The 12,620-nt window shown below is 40.7% G+C and overlaps 1 protein-coding gene across 1 annotated transcript in view; it reads left to right on the top strand.

Annotated features, from left to right (window-relative positions):
- Positions 1-12,620, top strand: part of VEGFC (vascular endothelial growth factor C) — a 137,996-nt gene that overhangs the window by 116,000 nt on the left and 9,376 nt on the right. Inside the window, exon 4 of the mRNA XM_018563552.1 lies at positions 8,171-8,325. Coding sequence (XP_018419054.1) covers positions 8,171-8,325 — 155 coding nt within the window. The remainder of the gene's footprint in view (positions 1-8,170; positions 8,326-12,620) is intronic.

Genomic DNA, 12,620 nt, shown 5'->3' on the forward strand with positions numbered 1-12,620 from the left:
TCAGCAGAACCAAAGGTCTGCTGTACGGGCTATTCACAATAGCCCGTACTGCAGACGAAGGCAGCTGAGGCACATGGCCAAGCCGAAGCGGGGAGAACAGTCCGCTGAAGTGGACTGAATCCCCTGCAAGTAGTTACAAAATAGAATTTTTTTAAAAACAGCGTGGGGTCCTCCTCCCAAACCATACCAGACCCTTTAGGTCTCTTGGAATGCTAAGAGGGACTCCCGAAGCAAAAAGAAAATGTGTGGTGTTCCCCTCCAAAAGTCATACCAGACCCTTTAGATCTGGTGGGGATTTTAAGGGGGACCCCAATGGCCAAAAAAAGTGGGGTCCACCCTAACATTCCAAACCAGACCCTTAATCCGAGCAATTGCCTTTCATAAAGGAGGCACCCCGTTCATAAAGGATGCCACCCCCCCTTGTGAATGAGTAAGGGGTAGTTGTTACCCCTACTCATTCACCCAAGAGTCAAGTAAAACCTAAATAAACACACAACATCTTTGAAAAAAATCCTTTAATTGCACAAAAAACACAAACAGTGTTTTTTTAATCCAAACGTCAATCACTCGTCCAGCGATGTAATCCAGTGTCAGTCACGATGAACGACGCTGGCCGACTAGCCGAGAACAATAAAGTCCTGCCAACTGCTGACCCAACTACTTGCACTGAACTCTCGCCGGAAATGACAGCTCCTGCCCGAATGTAAACAAATGAGCGTAGCGAGTCATGATGTCACCACTGGCGCCACCACGGGACTTGCTTCACCCATTTGTTTACATGCCGTTTCAGGACACAGAGCTGTCATGGCACGAAAAAAAATGTTTGGCATTTGGGCTCTGTTGCTAAATAGACTGAAAAAAGCATTGCCCTGATCTAACAAGGAGTTGAAGTCCCTAAAGAGATTCATAGGAAAGTTTTGAGAGTTTTAATCCGAACACTCTAATTTTTTGAAAGATTAGAGCCCTCATTTTAATATATTTCCCTGAAAAAATATTGATTTACCCTTTATCCAGGTGGATCACATGTAGAAGCTAGTAGCTAGATTGATTCTTAGGTGATGAACAAATCAGTTTTCAATACATCTGTAAACTGTTGAGAAATCTCACTGAATATATAAACCAAGTGTCACCAAGGTGTGTATGCATGCGCTTGTCATATGTGTATTCTGTGGTAGCAATTGATTTCTCTAGTCTGCCAGTGAATCTCAAGTCCCACTGTTGGTGATATATCTGCCCTTATTTAAAACATTCTGAGAAAATTGTCTTTGTAAAAATGTAATTGCATTTTTTTAGAAAATATATTTCCTTTCCTTTTCATATGCAGTTGAGCTCTGTTCTGAAGGGTGGTTATGTATCCCATTAATTTTAGGGGTCCCACTATTATTATTGTTATTCTAACACAGGATGTATATAGCACCAACAATTTGTGGAGCACTTAACAAAATAAAACCAGACAGTACAGTTACAATATAATGCTTATGAGCGCTTACAATCTAAAGTGAGGGGCAAGTGATACAAGAGATAATAACTGTGAGGGATGAGTCGATAGAGAAAGTAAAAGTACAGTTTTTAGGTTGTGGGGTAGGCTTCCCTGAAGAGTTGAGTTTTTAGGGATCACATAGCTGGAGAGATTGAGGTAGGAATTCTAGAAGATGGGAGAGGCTCTGGAGAAATTTTGGAGGTGAGCATGGGAGGAGGTGATGAGGGAGCTAGAGAGCAGGCAGTCTTGGGAGGATCAGAGGGCATTACAGGGTAGAAATATGTGCAGGAGAGGAGTATAGTGTGTATGACAGTGGGCAGAATGTGTAGGAGTGGGGTGTGAAGGGTATGATATTAGAAAATATGTGCAGGACAGGAGTGTGGAGGGTATGACTATGAGCATTATGTGCAGTAGTGGACTCTGTAGGTATGACCGTGGCCACTATGTGTACAAGAGAATTGTAGAATGTATGGCAGTGGGGAGAACAGTTGATCTTTTAAATTACAAATAATGTTTACTGATGTTTCTATAATTAGCAACAAAATCACACAAAAATGTTCATACAGGTGATTGACAGGGGTTGAGAAAGGTGTCCCATCATGAATTTGGCACCCTTTTGTGAACATGACTAATTATAGAGCAGCAGCCTGCAATCTTAACTGTTCAAATGGAGGATTTTACCGAAGAGGAATAGAAGTTCATTAAAGGCCTATTAAGATTGAAGCAGGTTATTCTGGGAGAGTGGAAGTGAAAACAATCAAGTCAGCAGCACTACAGACAATGAAGGTGGTGTAGAGGAAACTGAAAAAGGAGGAGCGTGTCAGATTAACTGGGGACAATGAAGGTTAAAAAAGGAGACACACAAACTATAAATAGGGCAGTGGAGCTGAGATTTCCTGCTGGACCAAAGTCAAAGAAGATTAGACTAGATTAGAGAGCTTTGTGTACTGGGGGTGGGATCTCACTGGGGATATAATATAGGATTCAACAAACAAAAGAGACCAAATAAGGGAAGTTCATTGTTTGGTGCATACCCTTTAATAGGCCAGCAAATCAGTGGTGAAGCATGGTGATGATTATTATTGTTATCATTATTATTATTTTTAAGGAGGAATTTTCCCCGTCCTGGCTGTAAAAAAAACTCATAAAGCATTAAGATGGGGGAAACAATATGAAAATACTCTACTAGCCAGTCCTAAAAAAGAGTTAAATACAACCCAAGCCAAAAATATTTATACATACATCATAAATATAGCACACATCCAGTGTTCTGTATATAGACCATACAAATATCCAGTTTATTAACACAGCAATAACATCTGACAACTTGCAGATAAACATTGCTCTAGGGGCCTTTTTTCATATTTATTTATAAAATGTAGTGTATTCAGGCCTTTTTTTTTGTGACGGAATGCAATGGTCTGTACTACACAGTGATGTGAAGCAGGATGGACTTGCTTCACTACAGAAGTCAGGCGCCCCATGTTTCTTTAGCCAGAAACACCAATTGCATGCAGGTCCCAATATATCAGAGCCCTGTGCTGGGTTGGTTGTGTTCCCTGGTTTATACAAAAATGTTAATATAAACTCCATTTTGTGAGAGTCTGATTAATACCAGGTCATGTTACTCTGAGACACCGTGGGTAATTGAGAGGGCCCAGAGCATGATACATTGCATTTCTTGCAGCACACACAGGTTAGGAATTTATGCTCCAAATCCATAAAATTTAAATGTGTTAGTTCAGAGTTAAAGTGCTTGCAAACCCAAAAACCTGTTTGCCTTAAACAATGGATCATCATAGCATTTTACATGATTTTTTTAATTCTGTGGTTGATAAGTATTTATAAATACCTGTTGATGCTGCCAGCATCTTCCTCTTACGTGCCATGGTAGCCAGCAGGGTCTGATAGATGTAGTATTGTTGTCATGCCTGCTCCCAAGTTCCTACTATAGGATGCCACGGTGACCCAAAGTGTTCCTGTAGTTAGCCTGTGACATCACAGGCAGCCATGACTCCTGTGGCCCATTTGAGGTCTCCTGGCCCATTTGGAGCTCTAAGCTGGAAAATGCTTTTTCACACACTTTTTTGATGAAGGAACTTGAAAGCACTTGTAAGCATCTCACTTGTTAGTTTCTGAGCTGAGTCTTTACATATGCTTTATTACACGTTTTACATCATTGTTTTCTCTTATTATATAAGCCTGAGTGATTATACATGGTATGTAACAGTGCTCCCAGAGGCAAAAGTGGCACAGACTGAGTATTATAACATACAACATTAATAACATATATTGACAGTACAGTGAAACTTCTGGATGACTTGCAATTGGTGTATTGGGAAATGTAGAATTCACATTGCTGTCTTCCTCACAGTATAAAGCTAGGACTTCAACTTCCAGATATTGGGAACTTACATTCTTCATGACTGCTAAAGAATATTTGTTTCTCAAGGAATGTTATCCATGAATGACATGTTTTGAAACAAATACAAGAGAAAGCAATGTAAAAAGATCTCCTCTGTTTCCAAAATGTTGTCAGTATGTTGCCCTTTTCCTTTATACGGTGTGAAAAAAATCCTGCTGTATGTGGTTTTAATCTCTCTTACTTATGAGCCGTGTCAAATGTAAAAATTTGTATCAGGATTCCCACATTGGACACAGATGCTTTGCAGAAATGTCTGCATGCCAACAACCATAGTAGCTTTTAGCTGCTTGAATTACATAGACTTTTCTGCAGCATCATATGTGGCATAATCGTTCAATACAATTTTTTTTTTTTTTAAGAGTTAAAGTTAGCAGATGCTATGAAGACTTCCCCTTGTATTACACGCCATGATTCTGTTCTGTCTGTAGCTAATGGGTTACTTGACCCACAACTGGTAGTTGTATTTTGGATAGATGCTAGTTGCATTAGTTTCATACTTTAGTAGCATAATATCTACACTTGAGTTCCTAGCTTTACCCATCTACCATGGTCATTCCAAGGTGACCTCACTCGCCCTATTGAACTTTCATTATATTTTAGATTACTGAAAATGCAGTGGATGCATTGCCTTGTGGGTTTTCCTATTGTGGAAGGGACAGGTTGTAAAAGGGAGCAGAACTAGAACCTTTGGCACAGAGATCATGTCATTGGAGGCCTAAGAAAGTTACAAGTCAATGGATTATTTAGCTCACTGATAGTGATGAATTAATTTTTTTGCCTGAACCAGGTTTTGACTTGAATGGGGCCAATTTGGGGTGAATGCGACTGGGTGAAATTATCTAGTCCCAAGTTGAACTGGTAATGGGGTAATAGACAAAATCCATTAAGGAAGTACTTACCATCGGTCGGTTACGTCACATGTCACTGGGTGAATTGATCCAGTCATATTTAGATTTTGTCTATTATCCCTTTACCAGTTTATCATGTGACTCGTGGACTGTAAAAATGGTAATAGACAAGATTTAATAAGGATGAATTGACCTGTGATTAGTAACATGACAGGTTATGGGTACTAAAATCTCTTAAATATCTTTTAACTTAACTTTAACTTACTAAAATTACTTCAAAAGGATACCTTTACTGGTTCTCTTTATATGTTCTGATGTATTGCAAAGAGTCATTCTTAGCTTCCACACTGCTTAGGAGTTTGTCACAACATGCAAATCTCTTTATCAGGGTGACCTCAGTGTAGGATGTTAATTATACTTTACCTCTGCACTCCCAATCTACTACCCTACAGTGGGCCTGGCACATAGCTGGGGAATATGGTGAGACTGGAAGGTCTTATGGACTAAGAGTTTAAAGATGGAAATCTTAAGAATTGAGAACAATTATTGCTGTCATAAGAGATCTGCATTTTTCAGAGTACAGTTTTAGTGGGTTTTTTTGCCCTAGTTTTCGATTCATACCACAGAAGGAAAACAAATTATTAATTGAATTAATAAGTTTATTTAATTAATGTGTAATTCATAAAGCATGATCTTGCACTGCAGTCAGCAGGCACAAAATGTTCAATTGTACAAATATAAGCCATTTTTGGAGATTTTCTTTGGTTATAAAGCAAACTTTACTGTCGGTCTTGGACATCCTGAATCTACTACAACGCAAAACATTTTGTGTCAGCTGATGGCAGCTGATGTCTATGGGGGATTTGTAAGATTATGGCAAAATAACAATTGTTGTTTGCCACAATAACCAGTCTAATTTTGGACTTTAAACTGTAACAATGTGAACTAAAGAAATTACAAACTTAGATTGCTTTTACCTTAAGGCTACACAGGCACTTTACTCCAAACGTAAATAAATAATCTGCGCTTCTGGAGAGAGGTAGTAAAGAAGGAAAATTAAGTGAATACTTAAATAATTAAAAATGGTAGTATAGAACAGGGCTCAAAATTTCCACTCGCCCCCTCGCAATTGGCGAGTGAAAATTGCGTGGGGGCGAGTGGAAATCCAGGGGGGGGGACTTCCGCCGCTTCGGCAGCGCCGATCGCTGTCTGTTTCCTCCACCCGCTTCTTGGAGCGGCACCGCAGCCTCCGACGGCCGGGCCGCTTCTCCCTCGGCCCTGGCCACGCCTCCTCGTACACCCGGCAGCTCGCTTTCAGGCCCCATTAGCGGCGCGCTGCCGGGTGTGCGAGGAGAAGAGCTGCCAGATTGGTCGGGAAAAGAGCTGACACGAAGTACAGTCTGTAACTGAGCTAGCTGGGGGGGTGGGGAGGGGTGATTGCAGAGAATGCATAAGGGGTCCACCTAATGTAAAGAGTACTTGTCACTTTTTATCAACCCCCTTGTGGTAGCAATAAAGTTAAGTGGAAAGATGGAAAAAGTGAAAATTAAATATATTTAAAACAAAACAAAAAAAGTTTGTCATGCATGCATGCATATGGAATTTTTAACGTTTAACTCGATTAACTTAAAGAACCATCTATGGAAAATATTGGGTATCATAGTTTGTCCCCATTTTGTGGCTGCATGCAATTTTAAGTCTTGGCATATTTGATATCTTATTTACTCAACTCAGTCTCATCTTTTATAATTTACAGAAAATGTGTAAATGTGTTTGTGTGGTCTAAAATGAATTTAATGTATTTATTACTGAAAATATAGATTTGATAAACAGTTGTGCTATTATTGTGACACAGTGGTTCTCAGAATTCTTTTTTAAATGTTTTGGGGTTTTAAGTGTGTGGTTATAAATGTGTGTGAAAAAAGGCTTTGGCAGCAAAAGGCCTAACAGTCACCATGTGTTCCTGTTAGAAATGACTAAGTACCACTCACATGTCTATGCCCACTTGCTGGCTCCTCATTGTAATCAGCTTCACCATTTTTCTTAGATGGCCATCAATATGCCCTATGGGAGGATCAGTGCTCATTAATATTGTTCTTTCTAAAGCAGTTTTATGCCCACCAAAGCAAACACATCTAGTCTCCTTATTTAACAAATGTATATCTAAAGCTAAAACGTTTTCTGTTATTTTGAAAAGGGTAGGGAACGGTTAAACCCTGTCAAGTGGTTTTTCGCCATCTCCAATTTAAGAGATTTCCATTCATTTAATGTCCTGTAAATACAACAGGATTTAAGAAGAAATCTCTCAAAAGTGATCTGAAATCCCCTCTTAGACAGTTGTCACCAAAACAAGTGTCTCCATTGGAAGAGTTGCCTAGTATCTATTCCTGTTCTGGTGACAACTCAGAATTTGCAGTTTCCTTCACGTTCAGTCACAGTGAGCATAGAGAGTGAATTTCACATGCACAGCAATTCAAACCTTACATGGGTTCTAACCTCTCACCATTCTATCCAAAAAAGTTTTGCTATTAGATACATTTTAATAGCCATAATTTAGAGCCTATAGCTGGTAACTGACACTAGGGTGAGGTTCTTCACTCACTATGCTACCCACACATTAAGAGGGTCAATCCACACCAATGTGTGAGCATTAAGGTGCACATAACACATACCCATTGGTGTGTGTTGTGCATGTGCATTGAGATGTGTCCCACAACGCAATGCAGGGCTTGCTTTTTTTTAAAAACTTTGTTAAACTTGACAGTCACTTTGACTATACATGGCAGCACATTGCAATGCATTATAGCATGCTGCACTTTTAAACAATACAACATGTCCGCCTTTTTTTCGGGACACACCAACACAGAGCAGTGGTGTGAATTGAACTAGCAGGACAAATTATCTTGTCTGTTAATTAGAACTTGTTGGCCAACTCTACCCAATGCAGCCCATTGGGACTGGTATGAACGTGTCTTGACTTCTTCTGTTACTAATAAGAGATGTCTGAGTGTGGCAGTTGTTTCACCACATTACTAAAAATATATGGCATGAGCACACTTTGGACTAAACCCGCTAATAATGTGAACTGCCTTGAAGGATCCTTCAGTTAAAAATGCTTTGTTCAATTAGGGTGTACAGAGAGCATACTCATAGCTGACGGCTAGCTTTTAGCTTTCATTAGTTTAAGATATCAGGTTTCAGGAAATATTTCTAATTAGTTGTAATGAGCTATGCAACTATGAGCATTGCAATCAACCATATTAAACTAGATCTTAAAGTCTTTATATTTGTTACTCAGTGAAGGTTTTTCTTTGCATCTGTAGCTTACTAAGTACCCATGATATGTTTTATATTGTTAAATGTTTGATACACATAAACTATAACTGAAAATAATCCTTGTTTTATGTTTTGTTCTAGTTATTTGAAATCACTGTCCCATTGTCTCAAGGACCAGTAAAACCAGTAACAATTAGTTTTGCAAACCATACATCTTGTCGATGCATGTCTAAGTTGGATGTTTACAGACAAGTCCATTCAATTATTAGACGATCATTGCCAGCAACACAAATACAGTAAGTGTGATGAGGCTTTTCATTTTATTATGTATGTGCCATTGAGAAAATAGATGTTATTTTCACAAATTACATCAAGGAAAATCTGAGAATGTGTAGGAAGGACCAGAATTACACTGTAGGTAATGACATCTGAGCCCAAAGTATACCAAGATTGTCTAAGTCCATTTACGCACATAGCATGTGGTACATTTGGTAAATTATAAGCTTTTATGCTTTTACGTAAAAAACTGCCAGATAGAATATATCTATGAATGCCAAGCAACTCCATGGATATAGTGTCTTACCTATGCCTTTTAATTCCCTATGCTGTAAGAGCTGTGATCACAATCCCAGACCAGTGCAAACATTGCACTGTTTCAATTAAGCCTACCTACATCTACATAATGATAGCAGACAAAAAATGAGTACAAAAAAAATCTGCTTGTGAGGGACTTATGGACATGTGTCTATGACAACATAGTAAAGGGGACAGTAGCTCAGAATCTATGGGTAGATTTTATTTTACTTGACCGCAGAACATTGAGGTGGAATATTCAGAGATTTGGGCAAAATGACAAGACTTCTTGCAGCTCTATAAATTATTATAAGTATATTATGTAGTTATAGTTTATAATTTCTTTCCACACCCCTTATTGTTGGACTCTACACTGGATCAGAGACTCTGAGCAAGGGCAAGAGCATTTCAAAACTCATATATGCCTAGTACAGAATCAACTCTAACTATGGCTCTGTATATATATATGACGCAGTAGATATTGAACTGTTAGAATTGTGATGTGGTGCTCTAGAGAATGAAACCACACACACAAACACAGACACTCCACTCCGCTGCCGTGCTACGCTAGCCTGCAGTGTTTACTCTGCAGCTTCCAGCCCAAATCCAATTAAGAAGGCTGTGAAGGGACCTTACAGCTGTGAAACAGTGAGGGGGGAATAGGGCAGGGAGTGCAGAGGTGATCTGCAGAAGCAGGGGTTTAGAGGTGAGCTATGGATGATGGGTATAGAAGTGGGCTGTGAAGAAGTGGTGCAAAGGTGAGCTGGGGACCAGGGTTATAGAGGTGATCTGTGGGTGGAGGGTACAGAGGTGAGCTGTGGAAGAGAGGTGCAAAGGTGAGCTGTGGATAGAGGGTACAGGGGTGGCATGGTAGTGTTAAATGGCTAGTTATTGCTAAAATTTTAATTTCCACATAACGACAGACCTTTTCCCAATAAGCTCCTTATCTTTGGATAGTTGTTGCTGCTGTAGCTGCACATTCCATAAATACTTTATGTCAGTAATTTGCCCTCCCCCCACCATCCTGTGATACTGTTGTGGATGTTGCATCACTGCTGCTGATATGCTACACTAGCCTGCAGTGTTTACTCTGAAGCTACCAGCCCTCCTACAGTTGGAGGTCAGCGTGGGTGCACTGTACCATCTGCACTACCAAAGGAGGAGGCCCCAATGGGTGGTAACAGCAGGAGGCAACTGAAGTGAGAGAAGGGTGGTATGGGGCAGGTAGTGCAGAGGTGATTTGTGGAAGAAGGGTGCAGAGGTGAGCTGAGGACAAGAGGTGCAGAGGTGAGCTGTGGACGGAGGTTACAGAGGTGAGCTGTGGAGGAGAGGTGCAGAGGGGAGCTGTGGAGGAGAGGTGCAGAGGGGAGCTGTGGACAAGAGGTGCTGTCAGGGTCCAGAACACCTCCGGGTGGCACTGGAGCAGATCCTGTAGTTAGAGTGCTCACCTGCAGGTGTCTCCAGGCAGCCGGTGGCTGTCAGGGACCTGAGCGCCTCCAGGTGGCACTGTGATGTTGGAACCAGGTCCTGCAGTTCCAGGGCTCACCTGCAGGTGTCAGCAATTAGTCACCACCTGGTGCTGATCAGGGAGGGTACTTAATCCCTCCCTGCAGTGAGGCTGGTGCCACAGTATTGTTGCCTCAACCTGTATCCTGGTTCCTGTATCCATTATCCTGTAGCCTCCTTGAACCCTGACTATTGACCTGTGGCTCCCCTCTTGTTGCCCTGCTTCACAGGTTCACTTGCCCTGTTACCTTTTGCATGTGATTTGCTGTTTACATTTTAGTTGGCTATTATTTGTTACTTGTGGGTGTTGGTGGGGTTGCTTGTGTTTACTTAATTTCAGTGTGTCTAATAAACTGCAAGTTCATAACCTCATGAGCATTGTCTGGTGTGGTCACGCATTTGGTCCTCCTGTATAGATACCTGCATGCGGTGTGGGGACACCCATGCATGGTATCGTGACAGGTGCAGAGGTGAGCTGTGGATGGAGAGTACAGAGGTGAGCTGTGGAGGAGAGGTGCAGAGGTGAGCTGTGGACGAGGTTGTATGGAGATGAGCTGTGGATGAGGGGTGCAGAGGTTAGCTGTGAATCAGGGGTAGAGAGGTGAGCTGTGGATGAGGGGTGCAGAGGTGAGCTGTGGAGAAGAGGTACAGAGGTAAGCTATGGACCAGGTATATAGAGGTGAGCTGCGCACAAGGGATGCAGAAATAACTGTGGACAAGGGGTCCTTCTAAAATAGGACTTGGCCAAACAGTACCTCTGCATTATGCTGTATGTAGGATGGCATGGTAGTGTTACATGGCTAGTTATTGCAAAATGTTTGTTTCCACATTAGGACACACCTGTTCCCCAAAGTGTTTTAACTTTGGATGGAATTGCTGCGTTTTCTTACTTTACTCTTCCATTAGCTGATGTGACAAGCTGCTATATTTGATTTTCTAAATGAGAAAAAATATAGGAAACTATTGGTCATATATTGTCTATATAGTGCCAATATGGTGTTACATTTCATTGAAAAAAACAGGTACATACTGTACATACAGTGGACCTGTACAGCTCTACTACACAAGTGTTAAAAAGCATTTGTACAAGACAAGACAGGACTAGTTCACTGTATCTAAACTGACTATTGTGTGGCGCCCATATTTATCAGCACAGCATATAGTTGTATAGTTGTTATCCTGCATCGGATCAGATACCCCAAAATAGAAGAGGAAACCAGAAGGGAGAAATAAGCAAGTTTGGCTGTGGGTTGAGTTTTATTTACCACTGCAGTCAAGTTTGTGGCTTAACCCTAGTTAAATTATATGGACAGCCTGCATAGAAGCTATGGAGTAAACCTTAAAGTGAACTCTTGGCAGTGATAAAAAAATGAAAATTGACTGCCCAGATGAGGAAAAATATATTGCTAATTTTTCAAGGGGGTGATCTACTACAAAGTAATAATTACTTTAATCCACGCCCCTGCAACAGATGACGTCCATGGATTAAAGTAAGTATTACTTTCAGCACTGGGATGTGGAGAGGAATTACTACATCCTGACTTACAATGCATTATCAGCAGCCACGTTATCAGGATGGCACACGATTACTAGTCCTGTATAGCACTTGATAATAGTGAGAGGGGCAGTGACAAGAACAGTCGAAGACCAAGAAGTGTGCATTTGGGGAAATAGTAGTCATAACCAGCACCAGTAAGGAGGAGGACTGTGGATTAAAGTGACACTAAACTGAGGAGTTAAGTCTTAAAAATGCACTTAAGCATTACCTATTAACAAAAATGTATCTTATTTGTGTATCACTCAGCTGTAGATCCTCAAATCATCTCTGAATTCATTCTGACATAAGGACACAAGGACCATGGGGAACAAAAGTAGTCACCCTCTCCAGAAGGAAGGGCAGTGTCAGCACCAATTCAGAGATGATTTGAGGATCTACAGCCGAGTGATACACAAATAGGATGCATTTTTGTTAATAGGTAAGGTACTTGAATGCATATTAAGATGTATCTCCTGTCACTTTAAGAGTAGCATGGAAGAGATGGATTTTTTGTCCAAAAAGAGCTGCACTCAATGCTTCTTCCAAATCCAAATTTGATTTCAGTCCATGGAACAGCATACACCTTCTCATATGATTAAGCCCTGTATGTAAAACATGTAAGGAGAGAGTTTCTTTCATTCTGGGGAACTTTGGAAGGTGTATGTTGTTCCATGAATTGAAATCAAATTTTGAATTTTTTGGAGGAAGCATTGAGTGCAGCTCTTTTTGGACAAAAACAAAGATTCATACATGTCGGATCGAGCATTTTGCCAGCACCTGGAGTTTCCTCTTAATATGAACTGACTGCGGAATCTTAGTGGTGAGTGTTGTGGACTATGGAAGAGATGGATATTTTACCGTTGAATATGCAGAAATTACTTGCTGCATTTGGCAGCAATGGTCTGATATTTTCAAACCCCCAGGGCAACATACCTTGCATTATGTTAGCATGTTCCAAAATATGTATGTGTGTGT

The sequence above is a fragment of the Nanorana parkeri genome, unplaced genomic scaffold (genome assembly GCF_000935625.1).
Source record: "Nanorana parkeri isolate BGI_ZX_2015 unplaced genomic scaffold, ASM93562v1 scaffold674, whole genome shotgun sequence".
Lineage (NCBI taxonomy): Eukaryota > Metazoa > Chordata > Amphibia > Anura > Dicroglossidae > Nanorana > Nanorana parkeri.